The 22,037-nt window shown below is 38.0% G+C and overlaps 1 protein-coding gene across 1 annotated transcript in view; it reads right to left on the reverse strand.

The window, feature by feature from the left end:
• Nucleotides 1-22,037, reverse strand: part of LOC124284128 (sodium-independent sulfate anion transporter-like) — a 51,823-nt gene that overhangs the window by 10,982 nt on the left and 18,804 nt on the right. Inside the window, 8 exon segments of the mRNA XM_046720187.1 lie at nt 89-161; nt 1,791-1,969; nt 2,800-2,893; nt 3,120-3,174; nt 5,394-5,473; nt 10,658-10,743; nt 11,310-11,514; nt 12,451-12,553. Coding sequence (XP_046576143.1) covers nt 89-161; nt 1,791-1,969; nt 2,800-2,893; nt 3,120-3,174; nt 5,394-5,473; nt 10,658-10,743; nt 11,310-11,514; nt 12,451-12,553 — 875 coding nt within the window.

Here is a 22,037-nt window from a genome sequence, read left to right on the forward strand (position 1 = left end):
GCTTAAAACCTTTTTTCCTTTCTATGAAAGTTGTATACCCTTGACAAATTTTATATTTCTTCAAGATAATCAATTCTAAAAGCCTTACCGAAAGCCTTTCCGATGGCGATTGTCTCCACCAAACCAATTAAAGGGACAATACCAAAGCCAGCACCTATAGACTGTGGACAGCAAAACAGCAGACACTTACTGTATGGCATTATTAATTACAAAAAGATTCTTCTGAATTCAATTTTCATATCATTTTATGAAAAACATGTAATTATAAGCATATTTCTTTATACCCATCCTGGTACCATGGTCTGGTTGTTGAAGAAGCTGCAATTCAACGTGCAGAGTTGCATCCCTTAGATGCAACAGGAACCGATAGCCGTGGGTTTGAACTCCAAATTTTGCCCTTATTATGCGTCTGGGTTTGTCAGCACCATATCTGTGTTTGCAGGTTTCACAAACATGGTAATCACCCAACAACTACATGACATCTTGTTTTCCCCACAAATCAAGCAGAACGCCATGATATAGCTGAAATATTCTTCATAAAGATGCTAAACCAAATTTACTCACCCATCATATAACTGACTGACTGCGTTTGGTTTTACGCCGCTTTTAGCAATATTCCAGCAACATCACGGAGGGGAACACCAGAAATTGGCTTCACACATTGTACCCATGTGGGGTTTCGAACCCGGGTTTTCAGCGTGACGAGCCAACGCTTTAACCACTAGGCTACCCAACCGCCCCCCCATCATATGAGATAAATCTGTTTCATAAGGTACATGTACAATGAATATAAAATATCAAACCAAATGTGGAAATAACTCTGTAAGTGGATAAATTTCTTAAGTACAGTAGCCTATGGTTATAAGAAATTAATTTCAGTTCATTATACATAGTTTGTTTTATGCATTTCGACTAAAATATACAGCAAATGACCAGAAACAATAACTTTGTCATTTCATTCAAAGTATACTGAACAACATTAGAAACGCACAACACTAAAATGCACCGACGATGCTCAGATACCAAAGGTACATTGTAGTCTGAGAGGGATATTTCGTATTATGTGGGTGGTGCATTTCTAATGTTGTACAATATATGTCCATTATATATGTAGTTTACTGTATATATTTACATAGAATGTCACCTCATCTTTACTGATCTTGATCTTTCACAGCAAATATAGTCCGTTTAGCTCAAAAGCGGACCAATGAATTGCAATCTAACTCGAAAACTAATAAACATAAAATACTCAATGAAACACTGATCATAATGAAAACATCAGACCAACTCTGTGAGGTTTTTGCAGAATTTATGTCCTGCAAATAAAAAAGTTGTTTAACAAACTATCATTAGAATATTGACACAGTTCGCTGTTTGTTACTGAGGAGGAGTGTAGAGAAAGGGACAGCCAGGTGTGCAAGAAAGGATGGAGACAGCACAGCACAGGTTAATGAATCAATAACTTTGTCGGCACTTGTGCACGTGCTTCTCTAACACCTGGCTGTCCCTTTTTCTGCACTCCTCCCTCCTAACAAACAGTGAACTGTGTCAAAACTTTCATCATAGTTTGTTAAACAACGTTTTTAATTTTAGGACATAAATTCTGCCAAAACCTCACAGAGTTGGTCTGATGTTTCATTGAGTATTATATGTTTATTAGTTTTTTAGTTAGATTGCAATTCATCGGTCCGCTTTTCAGCCAAATGGACTATAGTACCTTTTCATCATTCTCAAAATACAACATTAGAAACCAGACAAAGTCGGTAGCAATAAATAGTGCTGATACTTACACTAAAGATGTCACTAGCTGTGTATGTATGAGTGCCATTACTGACGGAGAAGGATGGCGGTTTAAAGGGAGGTAACCCCTCCTTTAAGTGGCCGGTGATTGTCAGTTTTCCAGTGATGTTTTGACTGAGAAGAGACGCTGCAATACCGGCTGCAGATATCACTATGATAGCATTGGCTCCTGGAAACACAAAAGGATTAAATACATTGATATTTATTAGACATTCAGGAGATAATCACGTTATTTCTGATTATAATAACATTAACATGATATGCTTTATTTAGGATATGATGCCTTGAAAATTTATTTGATACTGGAAATTCTATGGTTATTAATTTACATATTCAAATATCTGATTCACAGTATTGGGATATCACAAATCTATAGCAGATAATATGATACAATATGACAGTATGATACAACAAGAGGCAATACCTATGTACTATTTCATGTTTAAATTTTGCATCAATTTTAAAAATTCTTAAAGTTTTGTAATAACTTAAATTTGGTTTAGTGTTTCTGGACTAAAATACAAATACAATAGTAAATGTTTGACAGCAAAAATCTCTTTTATCTCCGCAACTCTAGCATGGAGTATTTAACAAAAAAAAGCCAACGTTAATTATAGTAATACATATTATGACATGACACAAGACTCACAATATATTCCACGACCTATGGTAGGTGTATATTGACACCTCTTATATTCACAATAGATAATTGATTGCACTGACACTGATCAATTGCAGTCAATTCAACTTTGTTTATTTCAAATTTATTCAATTCAATCTAATGACCCAAATTTCAGTCCCATTATTGTGAAAAGAATATTTCTGCATTATCCCTTTAGACAATTTCTGAGAAATCATCAACAGTTACAGGATAAACAGACCTTAATTCAAAAGCTAAAAATCAGGAAATAATCCCAGCTAACATCCGTTTGTGTTAAATGGAATTAAGCTGGCAACAAAGGAAAAGCTGTGCAATTAATTCATTGCAGATGCACTGACCCGTCCCGACAAGCCATATAAACTTCCTGGCCACCGTCTGCACCTTGGGGATATTCTCCTCTCCCTCGTCTCCCCATTTCAAAGTCCGTAATTTCTGAAATGACCAGAATAAAATAATCCAAGCAGAAGAACAAAACCAGAAGATATACACTTACTGTTTTAATCATCAAAACATATTATACAAAAATATGTTAATCAGGAAAGATTATTAATCAGTTATACAAAGTTAAGGAAACAAATACCTGCTCTTTGCAAACATTTTTATTGCTGTATGAGAAATCAATAGTTATGTTATTCTTGAATACAAATGATTTACTTACTTTTAAAAAGAATAATAGTACCAGACAACAAAATCCCAGTAACAGGTCCCACGGACTGAAATGTAAGAAAATATCTGATAAGTGTGGATGTGGAGTGACTTCCAATATGTTTTAAAGATTTATATAGATGAATGCTGCAGAGAAGGTTCAGGTGGTCCTGCTACTCTCAGGCCGGTAGTGCTCATCATCAACTGAGGCCCATGCCCCCACTACACGCAGCCCAGACAGAGGATGGGATTTCTCCTAGGAAGTGCTGCCTTGGCAAACCTTTCCAAGAATATTCAGACTCCCCAATACCACAGACTTCTGCATTACCCAGAGTATCAGAAGAGTTGTCAGAACCCGAGAACTCTCCTGATCTGCACCTAGAGTGAGTGAGTGAGTATGGTTTCCTAGGATGTGCTGCTTAGCAATATTGCAGCAATATCACGGCGGGGGACACCAGAAATGGGCTTCACACATTTTACCTATCTGGTGCACCAAGAGATCAGGAGGTACCAAACCAAGGGAACCAAAAACAAGTGAGTGAAACAACTGGGCACTGGGGATGCAAGCATAACATTTCGTAAGTCTGCATATTTGCTATGATTTTTCTGAATCTTGTTGAGCATTCAGCTCTGATCTCCAGACTTTATTAAGTCTACATTATATTCGCCCTGGACAGTTTGTCCTTGATATGGGTATTCTGGAGTTAATCTCTAACCTGTATCCCTAAGTACATATAGACCTGACCTTCCACGAGATGGCCAATAACTTCTCCCCAAGTAAATCGAACAATCCTCCTTCTTCTATCTTGCAACTTTAAAGATGAAGAATGTGGCATTTGTTGAGCCTCATGTCAATTGCCAGTATCATTGGGAAAGTACTCAAAAAGGAGACTCTGTTTTTAACTGTAGAATTTATTATTATAAATAATCTGAATAACCTTCTCAAATAGGTATACCATAGTTCTAGGAAAGCAGGGTTAACTGGATTGAATTCAAGTTAACCTGTGTTAAAGAAGCCTTGCTTAGGGCAATAACCAAAATTAGACACATAAAATACACCATTACATATAATACAAAATGGCTGCCTGGAGGCTGAGATACACATCAACCAGTATACTGCTATCACACAACTATTTAAGTGTTAAGTGTGTCATAGCAAAATCATGTATTATTGATTCTAAAGCATTTACATCAGAAACAAAAAGTATTTTTACTGATGCATATCAGAATACACCGTTACTATCAGGCCCTAATTAATTATATTCATTAAAATTCATTTATTCAGGACTGAACCAATGCATGAAACTAAATTAGCATAAACAGTGACTGCTAACCAGAGCACTACACTCCACGAGCACAGTGGTTATAGGCTGAAATATGACGTAACTCACCTGACATGTCCTTACATTGGTCAACTACATGGGTTAACATGGGTTACCGTGGCTTAACACAGGTTCACCTAAGGTTTTCACTTTAGAAATCGAAGTCATGATGTTGGCCAACTCGAAGGCCATGATTGTTCATTGTCGGAAGAAAATCTGCTTCAGCTAAAAATGTTCCATGAGTGAGTGAGTGAGTTGTAGACTATGTGCTATTTTACTATTATGAGCTATTCAATAATTTTGTCACCAATGTTATTTATTGCTTTCAAGTAAACTGTGAAAGGAAAGTAAACAAATTATCAAATTTTGCATTTTGTTTTTTCCTGTTTGTTGTTTAACGCAGCACTCAGCAATTTTCCACCTATATGAGGGCTAGCCGTAAATAATCAAGTCTGGACAAAATAAACCAGTAACTGACGTCACGAGCATCGATCTGTGAAGTTAGGATACGATGACATGCATCAAACAAGCCAGCGAGCCTGACCACCCAATTCCGTTAGACACCCCTTACGACAAGTCAAGGTTGCTGAAGACAAATTGTAACTAAGGCCAGACCGATTTTATTTCTTGTTTTACGGATCTGCCAGTCGTATTTTTTCAAGAATAAGAAAATAAACAAAAAATATTTAATTTTCCCGCTCAAAAAAATAAAATCCTAGTGTTTCTATGGGCGAAAAATGTAAACTTAAAAGAAAATGTTTTTTAGATTTTTTTGTGCCCCATATACACTTCATTAATTACAAAAAGTAAAATACTTTGAGTATTTAGAAGGAATATTACTTTGACTGGTGATTTTATTTTTATGTATTTTCCCTCCTGCCTTTAGGTTTTCTGAGGCCAACATCCGTAAAACACGAAATATAATTGGTCTGGCCTAATTGTCATGAAAGCCAAGACAGACTTACTTTGTTTCTCCTATATTTCTAAATGTCTCGTACACCATAGGACCAAACGATCTTGGTATATTATGTAGACCCAGCAGACTCTGAAATGTAGAAACATCCTATGATCAGTAACTGAAGGACAAGACAAATATATAACACAGTGTTGAACCTCATTGTCTTGTCATTTATCTGGTATGACAGTTTATAACATAATCAAACATGATCCTGGTATTTGTCAATTTTATTGTTTTTAAGATAGGCATGTTTTAAAACATGATTCCAACAACTCCAAAAATTTAAATGTTAAAACAATTTAAAAAATGAAAAGCAGTGGAATATTTTTTTTTAATGGCAAAAATGTTGCTGCCTGGAAATATAGAAAATGTTAAAAATACACACAAAAATACTGAAGCTGTTATCATAACTGAGATATTTATTAGACTAAAATAAAATGCCTGTTCAAAATACATATTGTAAACTTCAAAGCACAACAAATTATTAGACACCAAAAAATCCAACTGGTATTTCAAAATCACCCTACCAACCTGTCACGATATGGCTGAAATATTGCCAATGTGACGATAAATATTAACTCACTCACTCACTCACCCCTGATATTAAAACAAATCACATGAAACAAGATCTCTGCGTTTTCATGAATCATAAATACTGTCATGAATTACACACATGTACAACATGCGTGTAACAATAAGAATCCTTTGCTCTCATTACAGAAGTGAAGCATTATTCTGATATACAGGAGATTGTGGTCATCTCAGGTTCACTGCCCACAGAGGAATGTGTCTAATATATCAGTATTATATTACAAAGTTCTCAGTAAACAGTGTAACTGAGATCTAAATCTAGGATCTATTCCTCCACACCAAGTACTGTGTCAAGTGTAGGTCAATGTTTGTTTACACAAATTATACAGTATACAGTTACAAACAGCTCATCAGTGTCGTAAACGCAGGGGCAGATACAGCTTTTTGAGAAAGGGGGTCACACTATTGAGAAAAGGAGGGCTGCACACTTCATTTTCACCCGAGTTTCAATGGTCATTTAACAAACTTTCAGCACAAAAGTGGGGGTGCGCACCCCTGCACCCCCTCTGGATCCGCCTATGAAACGTGTCCGTAACATCCGTCATGATGAGTACAGGACATAAAGTCAGGAAAGTGTAGGTTGTGGTGGCTGAGTGGGTTAGATGGCTGACTTTGTGTGCTGGCGATTAGGTGACTCTGACAGTATGGGTTTGAACCCTGGATGAGACTCAACCTAACAAAAGTACTAGAATCTGTACTTTACTAAGAAAGTGTAATCCCAAATATAACAAGTGTAATACTTGGAAACTTTTCAATCTTGACTGTTGACCTGACATATCACTCATTTGAATACACCATGTTTGGAATTTCCATTGACTGATTTCATGTCAAGTGGCAGAAGCTAGGCGTGTTAGGAAAGCAAATGAAAATATTCAATAAAAAGCTGGGATCATCCATACTGTAAAGAGACAGTCACAAAATTGTCATATGCTTATTATAGTTAATTTTAAAGGGCTACTCGCTTTTACTTCGTTACTAATTATAGGCTTGATCTCAAAATTCGCATCAATGTGGTGACATGTCCACATCATTCTCCTTGGTTTCACCAAAGTTGGCGCAGACCAATCTCCATTTTTCTCATGTAAAAACTGACAAGCTGTTATGTATCTGGAATACTGCTCAATGTGGCTTAAATTATAATAAAACCTAACTGACACGTAATGATATCACATTAATTCATGATTTTTATTCTTGGGATGAGACTTGAGAGGAAGGTCTCCCAGAGATAACATCCCAAATTCCGTAAAAAATACATATCCTTGTAATATGGATGTGATACAACTTGTATCCCTATGCAGTACATCTATTTTCCAAGGTCATATTGTCATATTGTGGGTGAGAATATAAGTTTGTTGGCACTGGGCAGAATTTGATATTCAGAGCTAACCTGGAAATACCAGAGATCTGCATAAACTGGATCTTGAACAGTTTCTGTTCCAATTCATGTTTAAACATCAATATAATTTGCTATGCAATGAATCCTATGCATTGCAAGACAGGAGTTGTAATGTACAATATCAAGATATCATTACTGTATTGCCATATCATTACTGATGAACTATCTTGGTTTGCATTGATTGACATTCTCTGTATCTATGTGGCATGACTGTTGAAAAAACAGAAAAATACCATGCCCATCCTGTCACCAATTTCTCTGTTATCAATGAAATATACACAGGTATGTTGCCATCATCATCAAATAATGTGACCTCCAACCTGACCTTGAGTTATCTCCCCTCCAACCTGACCTTGGGTTATCTCCCCTCCAACCATCACTTCCATACTATGTAGACTGGAGTCAGTAGATCAAGGTAAAGTGCTGATAACATGCTCTATCATTTACTGATATCGATATCATCCCTTTATACATAATGTACCTAGACAGACTTGAGTTTCTTGCCATCCCAATACAGCTGCAACTGACCAAACCATACCTCCCAGTCGAAGTATCTCACATTTGTGTACAACCTGGTAGTATTAGTTTTAAGTATCGTCACCTTTGAATCAAGGGTGAATAAATTATTACTTTCTAATCATGTATATTTTCAAATATTGCCAAGTATCTTTCTGATATCCCATGATATAGCCCAACAGATACCCTCGACATACCAGCTGATAATGCATCTATACAGTGCAAAACCAATACACATCCAGACCTCAAAGTAAAATGCTTATCTATTCAACAGTAAGTTCACTTTGTCGGCTGTAATAAATTCAGAGGTCGCCAAATAACAAACTTGAAAAATATCTTGTTGCAACTGAATTATAATACCTTACATTAGTATACTGTAATCGTATATATTTTCACTGGGTGCAATTTTCGCGGAAAGTTCACCAAAGACCTATTAGCGCAGTAGTTTTTTCGCGCATTACAAACGCCTGAGTGGTGGTGCCAATCACAAAGTTTTCACAACCCATAGACATGCAATGATCAAAGCTAGCCGCCATAATTGTATCGTGTTTACTAAAACAATCAGAGAGATGTGGGATTATACTTGTGTCAACATTGTGATTTGTGACTGATGTAAGTGAGTTTCGTTCATTTTGTGATTACAAGTAATCAGCTATCAATTAACTGACAAACTGCTGATTTGCTGATTGTGATATTTGCTGATTGTGATCGCTATTACTAGTATACTAGTATATGCCTCTATTCCTTTGTATATTGTTTTGATGTTGTTATCTGAGGGAATAAACAAATTGCATGTTGTTCCTACTTGAGTATTTGTCATGACTTGACCATGAATATTTCGCTTGGTATGATCATTGACGCACAATCATTTTGCGATAAAAGCGCAAAAATTAATCCCACGCGAAAGTAACTACGATTACAGTATATAAATTGAGTGACAGCTACGGTTTTTCCAACTACAACTTGTATAACTGTGAAATTTCAATAGCTGCATGCGGTGCTAGGAGGATTTGGTTATGCTTAATAATTTTACGAAACGTAGTGAATCAAATTTCTTAATGTGAATATTGATATGTGTCAACCGTTCCATTTCACTTCAGAACAATGCAGCAAAGCTCTTTTCCATCACTGCACAGCCAAAAACGATCACACGACCGTAAGTCATGCAAAAAGGATTATGACAGAAACTTAAGAACTAATAATGGTGATAGTTGATGAAATTCTGAGACAATAAATAAAGACACGGAGAAACCATCCATGCTGGTGACATTTAAAATTAAATTAAATTGGCTGCTGTGAAAGTGGCCAACAAAGTACAAGTTGTATCAATACAATTCCAAGATAAATGTCTTGTACATATCATAGTAGGAACTTGATTAAAATGATTTTAAAAGATAATTTCAAATATTTTTGGCTTCCCATACTGACTTATTCTTTACTAGTGTCTATCTGGAAAACAATACTTGTAACCATAGCTACATTGTAAAAATATTAAACTCATCTCATTGATAGTCTATTTAACTATGAAAAAATTAGTAAGTCAACTATGAATCAAGGTTAACAAATTATCACATGTTGATATATGAATGTTGCCAAGTATCTTATCAAGATCCCAACACATATCTGAGGCCAAGAGTAGATAACCTCAGCATACCAGTTGATAACACATTATACTGTGCAAAAGTAGAACACATCCAGGCCTCGAACTTGCTACTAAAACAGTTGCCTCTGCAACCTAAATTTCAGTTTTGTTTTCTATCAGTTATCGCCAAATGACTATATTATAAAATATTGTGTGGCAACTGAATCTCCTGCATGCATAGGGATGTTATGCATGAATGACATTCTTCATGCATTGCAATCTTCATGCATGTTAGTCTTCTGCATGCATTGTAGTCTTCTACATGCACATGGGTCTACTGCATGCACTGTGGTCTTCTACATGCATGGTGGTCTTCTGCATGCATGGCATTTTTCATGCATATGAGTTTACTACATTAAAGCCTTCTGCCAACATAATGAACTCACAGCAGAATTCTGCAAGCATGTGAACCCCTGCATGCTTGGTGATCATCTGCATGCATGACGGTATTCTGCATGCAAGGTGAACTCCTGTATCCTGGGCGGTCGTCTGCATGCATGGTACTTTTCTGCATACATGATCTTGTGGTGTAGTGGTTAGAGCGTCTGCCCGGAGAGCGGAAGGTCGCGGGTTCGATCCCTGACCGCGTCATACCAAAAGCGTTATACATGTAATATGGTACTTGTTGGTCCCTGCCTGGCGCCCGGCATTAATGGGTTCAACAAGGACTGGTCATCTGAGTGCGGTATTCATGCTTCACTGCGGCATGGTATCTCAGTGGGCTAGCACTATGAAAAAAACAGCTTAAGTCTGGGCTAGTACAAGCAGCTGCACACACACATACACACACATGCACGTCGTCATATGAGCGAAATATTCTCAAGCAAGTCGTTAAACCCAATTTCACCTTACCTCACCCAAGGGATACACATAATAATAGTGCCCCAGAGTGTAACGAGAAATATGTTTAGGTATATGTTTTCAGCTTCATGATGTAAAACAGCACCTTGATGATTGCCACACAAAGGAAGGGCTCTAAACATTTTAATTTAAGTATTCAGTTTGATGAGGGACTGATTTCAAGACTTTGCGTCCCACTGCACCTACAGCGGAGAAAGTGCAGGCTACTGATTACACTACAAGACAAATCTTTGCTGATCTAATCGCTGACTAGACACTGACTTACCTTGACCTGACCAAATGCTATAGTGATGGCCGCAGCTGATGTGAATGAGTTGATGACTGGATAGGATATAAAATTCACAAGGATTCCTGAAACAAATACATACATGTGGACTTATTGTTTTCGAATGAGATGATGGAATACAGAAAGGAAGTTTGATCAAAATATCTGAACAAGAAAATAAGTTTTCATTAACAATGATGTCTGATCATAAAAGTGTTACTGATAAGTATGAGTGAGTGAGTGAGTATGGTTTTACACCGCTTTTAGCAATATTCCAGCAATATTCCAGCAATATCACAGCGGGGGACACCAGAAATGGGCTTCACACATTGTACCCATGTGGGGAATCAAACCTGGGTCTTCGGCATGACCAGCAAACACTTAAACCACCAGGCTACCCCACCGCCCCCCTGATAAATATGAAATCATTCAAGCATGATATCATATAACATGACATTATTTGTTGTAAAAGGGTCAATGTTACATCCCCCAAAGTATGCACAAAAATTATTTAAAAAAAAAAAAATTCCTGTTTTTTTATAGAATTATTCTATTCTTTTGTCTTTTTATGATAATAATATTGAAATCAGTCATGACATATTTTATTGTTTATTGCATCCAGTCTCTTAAAAATGAAATAAATATATCCTACCTAAATTGCAAATTCCCATTACGAACTGTACCACTCCACACATGAGACTGAGCACAATGGCGTAGGTGCCATCATTTTGTATTGGAGATGTGGCAAAGGCCCCGGTCATGAGAGACATGATGGCAGTGGGCCCAAGGGTGATATCCTTGGATGTTCCCAGTAAGCAGTAGATGAAGCACCCCATGAAGGACGAGTACAGGCCATACTGGAACAGAAGGACAGAAGGTTGAGGACGAGTACAGATCATACTGGATCATAAAGACAAAAGCTGGAGGACGAGTACAGGCCATACTGGATCATAAAGACAAAAGCTGGAGGACGAGTACAGGCCATACTGGATCATAAAGACAAAAGCTGGAGGATGAGTACAAACCATACTGGATACTGGATCATAAAGGACAAAACAAAAGCTGGAGGGGAGTACAAACCATACTGTACAAGATCATACTGGATCATAAAGACAAAAGCTGGAGGACGAGTACAAACCATACTGGATCACAAGGACAAAAGCTGGAGGACGAGTACAAACCATACTGGATCATAAAGACAAAAGCTGGAGGACCAGTACAAACCATACTGGATCACAAGGACAAAAGCTGGAGGACGAGTACAAACCATACTGGATCACAAGGACAAAAGGTGAAGGACAAGTATGGACATGCAGTATGTTCTTGCTAAGACAGAGGACATACCAAACAGTCAAAGTTCTTACACTGGCTCACTGGCTTGTGTTAGACTGGCCATTTTACCCCAACTTACAGGTCAGAGAATGAAGGACTTGGAGTATAGTTTTAGACTTACCTGAGGAGGTAGATCGTCAAGTTAGTGTAGGCAAGGTTTGAAGTTTGGTTAGACCTAAGTGAGGAGTTAGACTGGTAAGTTTAGAGTAGGCAACATTTGGAGCTGGCTGTTAGACCTTTCTGAGGAAGTAGGCTGAAAAGTATAGTGTAGGCAAGTTTTGGGGCTGGAAATAGACCTCCCTGAAGAGGTAGACCAGCAAGTATAATGTAGGCATGATTTGGAGCTGGAGGTAGACCTCCCTGAAGAGGTAGACCAGCAAGTATAATGTAGGCATGATTTGGAGCTGGAGGTAGACAAGAAAGCCCAATATGGGCAAGATTTGTTAGACTGTTAGACCAACCTGAGGAGGTAGACCGGCAAGTTTGGCATAGGCAAGACCCTGAGGAATGACAGTCAGACCCACTGTGAGACCAGCAATCAAATCGCACTGCAGATCACGAACACTGGAAAATAAAATATCAACAAACAATGTCAGCAGATCAGCAGAAGGTACAGAGCCTCCATAATCTCTACCATGCATTTAGCTATATCTCACATACTGCCTTAGGTTTTCATAACATAATGCATGTGTTAGGGTTGTCGCTAGCCTCTGAATATAAAATCTACATTCAGGACAACTTGTCATCAGATTTCTAAAATCATTTTATTTTAATTGATATTTTATTTCTGAAACCCTGTTACAGACAATGGACCCTCACCCAGGGAAGTGAAAGGCCCAATGTCACTTATGAATAAATGTGAAGACAGATATCAGGTCTTTTTTTGTGTGCATAACTAAACACACAGACACACTCACATTCACACACAGTCATACAACTGCACACACCAGATTTATAAAATTATTTGAAAATGAAAAGCACACTGAACCACCAACCCAGGTAATTATACTTTAGCAAATTATATCCCTGTTCTTTTTAATTATATTGTTTCCATATGCATTTTTGTTGCTATTATTATTTGTTGAATAAACTTAATTATTACTTACAATTACACCAGTATATATTGATTGTAATGCATGTATTTAACTTCCTAACAAGTATTTCCTCACAGCATTTTAGTTCACAGTTGGGAAGCTCAACCACAAAGCCTGACTTGTGTTAATCCATTTAGTCATGCGCTTCAATGTTGTACCAGGACAACTTTCTTGAATAATCAATGAAACCACTGCACAATACATGAATATTAATCAATACTCATAATAAAGCACTATTATTAAACTAGTAGTCAGGGTGATAGTATCTCATCATTCCAAATAAATAATCATTTGTGCTGTGTGTTCATGCTTGTGCAAAACTATATCAATGTCCGCAGATATGAATGGGCTGGAAGTATAATAAGACCAAAGTAATTTTGTTCTTGTTGCCTTGTCAGACAGCATGGGTTACTGGGAACCAGGGTCCCGTTTCACAAAGCTATCGTAGCCCTACGACTGTCGTACCTCCTATACTATAACATAAGACTTACGACAATCGTAGCGCTACGATAGCTTTGTGAAATGGGGCCCAGGTCTATCCAGGACCCCCTTGTAGCCTGAACCTGAGTCTATAAACCTGTGATGTTAACCATGGACATTACTTGTTGGTTTGTTCTAAAACAACTCCTTGGATATGAGGTTTTACAATTTCCCTGTAAGACCACTTGTTACAATTTCCCTTTAAAACCTCATCCTGGATATGAGGTTTTACAATTTCCCTGTAAGACCACTTGCTGGGTATGGGGTTTTACAATTTCCCTGTAAGACCACTCCCTCGATATGAGGTTTACAATTTCCCTGTAAGACCAGTCCCTGGATATCAGGTTTACAATTTCCCTTTCAAAACCACGTCCTGGGCATGAAGTTTTACAATTTCCCTGTAAGACCACTCCCTGGTTATGAAGTTTTACAATTTCCTGTAAGACCAGTCCCTGGATATGAGGTTTTACAATTTCCCTGTAAGACCAGTCCCTAGATATGAAGTTTTACAATTTCCCTGTAAGACCACTCCCTGGATATGAGGTTTTACAATTTCCCTGTAAGACCACTCACTGGGTATGAAGTTTTACAATTTCTCTGTAAGACCAGTCCCTGGATATGAGGTTTTACAATTTCCCTGTAAGACCAGTCCCTGGATATGAGGTTTTACAATTTCCCTGTAAGACCACTCCCTGGATATGAGGTTTTACAATTTCCCTGTAAGACCACTCCCTGGATATGAGGTTTTACAATTTCTCTGTAAGACCAGTCCCTGGATATGAGGTTTTACAATTTCCCTGTAAGACCACTCCCTGGATATGAGGTTTTACAATTTCCCTGTAAGACCAGTCCCTGGATATGAGGTTTTACAATTTCCCTCTAAGACCACTTCCTGGGTATGAGGTTTTACAATTTCCCTGTAAGACCACTCCCTGGATATGAAGTTTTACAATTTCCCTGTAAGACCACTCCCTGGATATGAGGTTTTACAATTTCCCTGTAAGACCAGTCCCTGGATATGAGGTTTTACAATTTCCCTGTAAGACCACTCCCTGGATATGAGGTTTTACAATTTCCCTGTAAGACCACTCACTGGGTATGAGGTTTTACAATTTCTCTGTAAGACCAGTCCCTGGATATGAGGTTTTACACTTTCCCTGTAAGACCAGTCCCTAGATATGAAGTTTTACAATTTCCCTGTAAGACCACTCCTGGATATGAGGTTTTACAATTTCCCTGTAAGACCACTCCTGGGTATGAAGTTTTACAATTTCCCTGTAAGACCACTCCCTCGATATGAGGTTTACAATTTCCCTGTAAGACCAGTCCCTGGATATCAGGTTTACAATTTCCCTCTAAACCACCACATCCTGGGCATGAAGTTTTACAATTTCCCTGTAAGACCACCCTGGTTATGAAGTTTTACAATTTCCTGTAAGACCACTCCCTGGATATGAGGTTTTACAATTTCCCCTGTAAGACCAGTCCCTAGATATGAAGTTTTACAATTTCCCTGTAAGACCACTCCCTGGATATGAGGTTTTACAATTTCCCTGTAAGACCACTCACTGGGTATGAAGTTTTACAATTTCTCTGTAAGACCAGTCCCTGGATATGAGGTTTTACACCCCTATTTCCCTGTAAGACCAGTCCCTAGATATGAAGTTTTACAATTTCCCTGTAAGACCACATCCTGGATATGAGGTTTTACAATTTCCCTGTAAGACCACATCCACCGGGTATGAAGTTTTACAATTTCTGTAAGACCAGTCACTGGATATGAGGTTTTACATTTCCTGTAAGACCACATCCTGGATATGAGGTTTTACAATTTCCTTCCAGTCCCTGTAAGACCCAGTCCCTGGGTATGAAGTTTTACAATTTCCCTGTAAGACCATTTCTTGGGTATGAGGTTTTACAATTTCCCTGTAAGACCACTCCCTGGATATGAAGTTTTACAATTTCCCTGTAAGACCACTCCCTGGATATGAGGTTTTACACTTTCCCTGTAAGACCAGTCCCTGGGTATGAAGTTTTACAATTTCCCCTGTAAGACCACATCCCTGGGTATGAGGTTTTACAATTTCCCTGTAAGACCACCTCACTGGATATGAGGTTTTACAATTTCCCTGTAAGACCAGTCCCTGGGTATGAGGTTTTACAATTTCCTGTAAGACAATTTCCTGTAAGACCACTCCTTGGATATGAAGTTTTACACTTTCCCAATGTAAGACCACACTTCCTGTAAGATATGAGGTTTTTACAATTTCCCTGTAAGACCACTCTTGCATACCCATGGGTATGAAGTTTTACAATTTCTCTGTAAGACCCCTGATATGCAGGCTTACACTCCGTGTAAGTCCCCTGGATATGAAGTTTTACAATTTCCCTGTAAGACCACTCCCTGGATATGAGGTTTTACAATTTCCCTGTAAGACCAGTCCCTGGATATGAGGTTTTACAATTTCCCTGTAAGACCATTTGCTGGGTATGAGGTTTTACAATTTCCCTGTAAGACCACTCCCTGGATATGAAGTTTTACAATTTCCTGTAAGACCAGTCCCTGGATATGAGGTTTTACAATTTCCCTGTAAGACCAGTCCCTGGATATGAGGTTTTACAATTTCCCTGTAAGACCAGTCCCTGGATATGAGGTTTTACAATTTCCCTGTAAGACCACTCCCTGGGTATGAAGTTTTACAATTTCTCTGTAAGAAAGGTCCCTGGATATGAGGTTTTACAATTTCCCTGTAAGACCACTTGCTGGGTATGGGGTTTTACAATTTCCCTGTAAGACCACTCCCTCGATATGAGGTTTACAATTTCCCTGTAAGACCAGTCCCTGAATATCAGGTTTACAATTTCCTTGTAAAACCACGTCCTGGGTATGAAGTTTTACAATTTCCCTGTAAGACCACTCCTGGGATATGAAGTTTTACAATTTCCTGTAAGACCAGTCCCTGGATATGAGGTTTTACAATTTCCCTGTAAGACCAGTCCCTAGATATGAAAAGCTTCCATCCCTGAAGTTTTACATGATTTCCCTGTAAGACCACTCCCTGGATATGAGGTTTTACAATTTCTCTGTGAAGACCAGTTCCCACTGTAAGACATGATTCTGCATGAAGCTTTTGGCAATTGTTCTCCAAGACACTTCCCCTGTAAGACATCTTCTGCATGAAGTTTTACAATTTCCCTGTAAGACCAGTCCCTGGATATGAGGTTTTACAATTTCTCTGTAAGACCACATCCTGGGTATGAAGTTTTACAATTTCCCTGTAAGACCAACTCCTGGATATGAGGTTTTACAATTTCCCTGTAAGACCACTCCCTGGATATGAGGTTTTACAATTTCTCTGCAAGACCACATCCTGGGTATGAAGTTTTACAATTTCCCTGTAAGACAAACTCCCTGGATACGAGGTTTTACAATTTCCCTGTAAGACCACTCCCTGGATATGAGGTTTTACAATTTCTCTGCAAGACCACATCCTGGGTATGAAGTTTTACAATTTCCCTGTAAGACAAACTCCCTGGATATGAGGTTTTACAATTTCCCTGTAAGACCACATCCTGGATATGAAGTTTTACAATTTCCCTGTAAGACCACATCCTGGATATGAAGTTTTACAATTTCCCTGTAAGACATCTGGATATGAGGGGTTTTACACTTTCCTGTAAGACCATCCCTGGATATGAAGTTTTACAATTTCCCTGTAAGACCATCTTGGGTATGAAGTTTTACACTTTCCTGTAAGACCACATCCTGGGTATGAAGTTTTACAATTTCCCTGTAAGACCACATCCCTGGATATGAAGTTTTACAATTTCCTGTAAGACCATCTCCTGGATATGAGGTTTTACACTTCCTGTAAGACCACATCCTGGATATGAGGTTTTACAATTTCCTGTAAGACATCCTGGGTATGAAGTTTTACAATTTCCCTGTAAGACCACTCCTGGATATGAAGTTTTACAATTTCCCTGTAAGACCACATCCTGGGTATGAAGTTTTACACTTTCCTTTAAGACCACTCCCTGTAAGACAACTTCTCTGTAAGACACATCCTGGGTATGAAGTTTTACAATTTCCTGTAAGACCACCACATCCTGGGTATGAAGTTTTACAATTTCCTGTAAGACCACATCCTGGATATGAAGTTTTACACTTTCCCTGTAAGACCACATCCTGGGTATGAAGTTTTACAATTTCCCTGTAAGACCACTCCCTGGATATGAGGTTTTACAATTTCCCACATGTAAGAACCTGGATAAACCACTCCCTGATATGAGTTTTACACTTCCCTCTGTAAGACCATCCTGGGTATGAAGTTTTACAATTTCCTGTAAGACCACTCCCTGGATATGAAGTTTTACAATTTCCTGTAAGACCATCCCTCCTGGATATGAAGTTTTACAATTTCCTGTAAGACCATCCCTGGATTTTATGAAGTTTTACAATTTACACTTCCTGTAAGACCACTCCCTGGGTATGAAGTTTTACAATTTCCCTGTAAGACCACATCCTGGGTATGAAGTTTTACAATTTCCCTGTAAGACCACATCCTGGGTATGAAGTTTTACAATTTCCCTGTAAGACCACTCCCTGGATATGAGGTTTTACAATTTCTCTGTAAGACCACAGTCCCTTGGATATGAAGTTTTACAATTTCCTGTAAGACAATTTCTCTGTAAGACCCTCCTGGGTATGAAGTTTTACAATTTCCTGTAAGACCACTCCCTGGATATGAGGTTTTACAATTTCTCTGTAAGACCACATCCTGGGTATGAAGTTTTACACTTCCTGTAAGACAAACTCCTGATATGAGGTTTTACAATTCCTGTAAGACAAGACTTCGGTATGAAGTTTTACAATTTCCCTGTAAGACATCTGTAAGACCAGTCCCTGGATATGAAGTTTTACAATTTCTGTTTTGTAATGACATTTCTGCAAGACCACATCCTGGGTATGAAGTTTTACAATTTCCCTGTAAGACACATCCCTGGATATGAAGTTTTACAATTTCCCTGTAAGACCACAATTTCTCTTAAGACCGCATGAGGTTTTACAATTTCCTGTAAGACCACATCCCTGGGTATGAAGTTTTACAATTTCCTGTAAGACCACTCCCTGGATTTGAGGTTTGTACACATTTCTCTGGGTATGAAGTTTTACAATTCCCTGTAAGACCACTCCCTGGATATGAAGTTTTACAATTTCCTGTAAGACCACATCCTGGGTATGAAGTTTTACAATTTCTCTGTAAGACCACATCCTGGGTATGAAGTTTTATGACAATTTCCCCACATCCTGTAAGACATCTTTCCCTGTGACAAACTGAAGGTTTTACAATTTCCCTGTAAGACCACTCTTGGATATGAGGTTTTACAATTTCCCTGTAAGACATCTTGGGTATGAAGTTTTACAATTTCCCTGTAAGACATCTTCGGTATGAAGTTTTACAATTTCCCTGTAAGACATCTTCGGTATGAAGTTTTACAATTTCCCTGTAAGACATCTTCGGTATGAAGTTTTACAATTTCCCTGTAAGACAAATCCTGGATATGAGGTTTTACAATTTCCTGTAAGACCACATCCTGGGTATGAAGTTTTACAATTTCCTGTAAGACATCCTGGGTATGAAGTTTTACAATTTCCTGTAAGACCACTTCCTGATATGAAGTTTTACAATTTCCCTGTAAGACCACATCCCTGGGTATGAAGTTTTACAATTTCCTGTAAGACCACATCTTGGGTATGAAGTTTTACAATTTCCCCTGTAAGACATCTTTTACAATTTGGGTACAAACTCTTGGCATGAGGTTTTACAATTTCCTGTAAGACCACACATCCTGGGTATGAAGTTTTACAATTTCCTCTGTAAGACCACATCCTGGGTATGAAGTTTTACACTTTCCTGTAAGACACTCCCTGGGTATGAAGTTTTACAATTTCCCTGTAAGACCACATCTTGAAGTTTTACAATTTCCCTGGTATGAAGTTTTACAATTTCCCTGTAAGACATCACATCCTGGATATGAAGTTTTACACTTCCCTGTAAGACCACATCTTGGGTATGAAGTTTTACAATTTCCCTGTAAGACCACATCTTGGGTATGAAGTTTTACAATTTCCCTGTAAGACAACATCTTGGTATGAAGTTTTACAATTTCCCTGTAAGACATCTTGGGTATGAAGTTTTACAATTTCCCTGTAAGACATCTTCGGTATGAAGTTTTACAATTTCCCTGTAAGACATCTTGGGTATGAAGTTTTACAATTTCCCTGTAAGACATCTTGGGTATGAAGTTTTACAATTTCCCTGTAAGACATCTTGGGTATGAAGTTTTACAATTTCCCTGTAAGACAATTTCAAGACATCCTGGGTATGAAGTTTTACAATTTCCTGTAAGACCATCTTGGGTATGAAGTTTTACAATTTTCCTGTAAGACCACATCTGGGTATGAAGTTTTACAATTTCCTGTAAGACATCTCTGGGTATGAAGTTTTACAATTTCCTGTAAGACATCTGGGTGAAGTTTTACAATTTCCTGTAAGACCACTTCTGGGTATGAAGTTTTACAATTTCCCTGTAAGACCATCCTGGGTATGAAGTTTTACAATTTCCTGTAAGACCACATCCTGGGTATGAAGTTTTACACTTTCCTGTAAGACCATCTCCTGGATATGAAGTTTTACAATTTCCCTTTAAAACCACATCCTGGGAATGAAGTTTTACAATTTCCCTGTAAGACCACATTCTGGGTATGAAGTTTTACAATTTCCCTGTAAGACCACATCCTGGGTATGAAGTTTTACAATTTCCTATAAGACCACATCCTGGGTATGAGGTTTTACAATTTCCCTGTAAGACCACATCCTGGGTATGAAGTTTTACAATTTCCCTGTAAGACCACATCCTGGGTATGAGGTTTTACAATTTCCCTGTAAGACCACATCTTGGGTATGAAGTTTTACAATTTCCCTGTAAGACCACATCTTGGGTATGAAGTTTTACAATTTCCCTGTAAGACCACATCTTGGGTATGAAGTTTTACAATTTCCCTGTAAGACCACATCTTGGGTATGAAGTTTTACAATTTCCCTGTAAGACCACATCTTGGGTATGAAGTTTTACAATTTCCCTGTAAGACCACATCCTGGGTATGAAGTTTTACAATTTCCCTATAAGACCACATCCTGGGTATGAAGTTTTACAATTTCCCTGTAAGACCACATCCTGGGTATGAAGTTTTACAATTTCCCTGTAAGACCACATCCTGGGTATGAAGTTTTACAATTTCCTAAGACCACATCCTGGGTATGAAGTTTTACAATTTCCTGTAAGACCACATCCTGGGTATGAAGTTTTACAATTTCCCTGTAAGACCACATCCTGGGTATGAAGTTTTACAATTTCCCTGTAAGACCACATCCTGGGTATGAAGTTTTACAATTTCCACATCTTGGGTATGAAGTTTCCTACAATTTCCCTCTAAGTTAAAACCACATCCTGGGTATGAAGTTTTACAATTTCCCTGTAAGACCACATCCTGGGTATGAAGTTTTACAATTTCCCTGTAAGACCACATCCTTGGGTATGAGGGGTTTTACTGGTACTTTTGTTGTTGTACACTTGATGAATTGAGCAGCAGATTAAAATTGGATCTAGTGTTTCAAATGACTAAAGTAAAAACATGAGAGACTTGAAACTTTAACATTACTGATGACTGACTGGAATTGAACCCACAACCTTCTCATCAGTGGTCAGTCACTGTAACAGTATTAGACAAAGGAGCTGATTCAAGATAAGTGTTTCAGTAGAAGGCATCATATCAAAGTGCATATATCTGGCCAGATGAGAGACTGTCGTAATGGCCTTTTAGACATAAAATCATTAATAGGAAAGACTTCCACCCGTATCCCCTTAAATTCATTCTAGTCATATCATATCACCTGAATATATATTCCTCATCTGATAAGGATGAGTTTTAACATGTTTCTTTAATTGTATCTAAACGTACCGAAAGACATATTCAACTTCTAAAAATTTAGCAAATCATATCACCTGAATATATTTTCCTTATCTGATAAGGATGAGTTTTAACATGTTTCTTTAATTGTATCTAAACGTACCGAAAGACATATTCAACTTCTAAAAATGCCACTCAGAGAAATTTTCCTCATCATTAAAATTTAGGGGATACAGGCGGAAGTCTTACCCATTATGAAATGTCATTTTGTTGGCAAATAAGTCACAGAAAACACTTCCCCATTGTTGGGGCAGAAAATGTCGGAGTGCTCATTGTCACTTCAGCTCAGGTGAACAGGCCAAGAACATAAAGGTTCCTCGTACTGTTACACAAGTCAGCATAATGTAGTTTTAGTACCGCCCAATAATGTACAGCAGTTCATTTGCGAGAACAGCTTTCAGTCTGAGGCAGGTTTGTAAAAATATAATGAGGAATGATA

The sequence above is a fragment of the Haliotis rubra genome, unplaced genomic scaffold, assembly GCF_003918875.1.
Source record: "Haliotis rubra isolate DU_JTF1 unplaced genomic scaffold, ASM391887v1 Scf33, whole genome shotgun sequence".
NCBI classification, from domain to species: Eukaryota; Metazoa; Mollusca; class Gastropoda; order Lepetellida; family Haliotidae; genus Haliotis; species Haliotis rubra.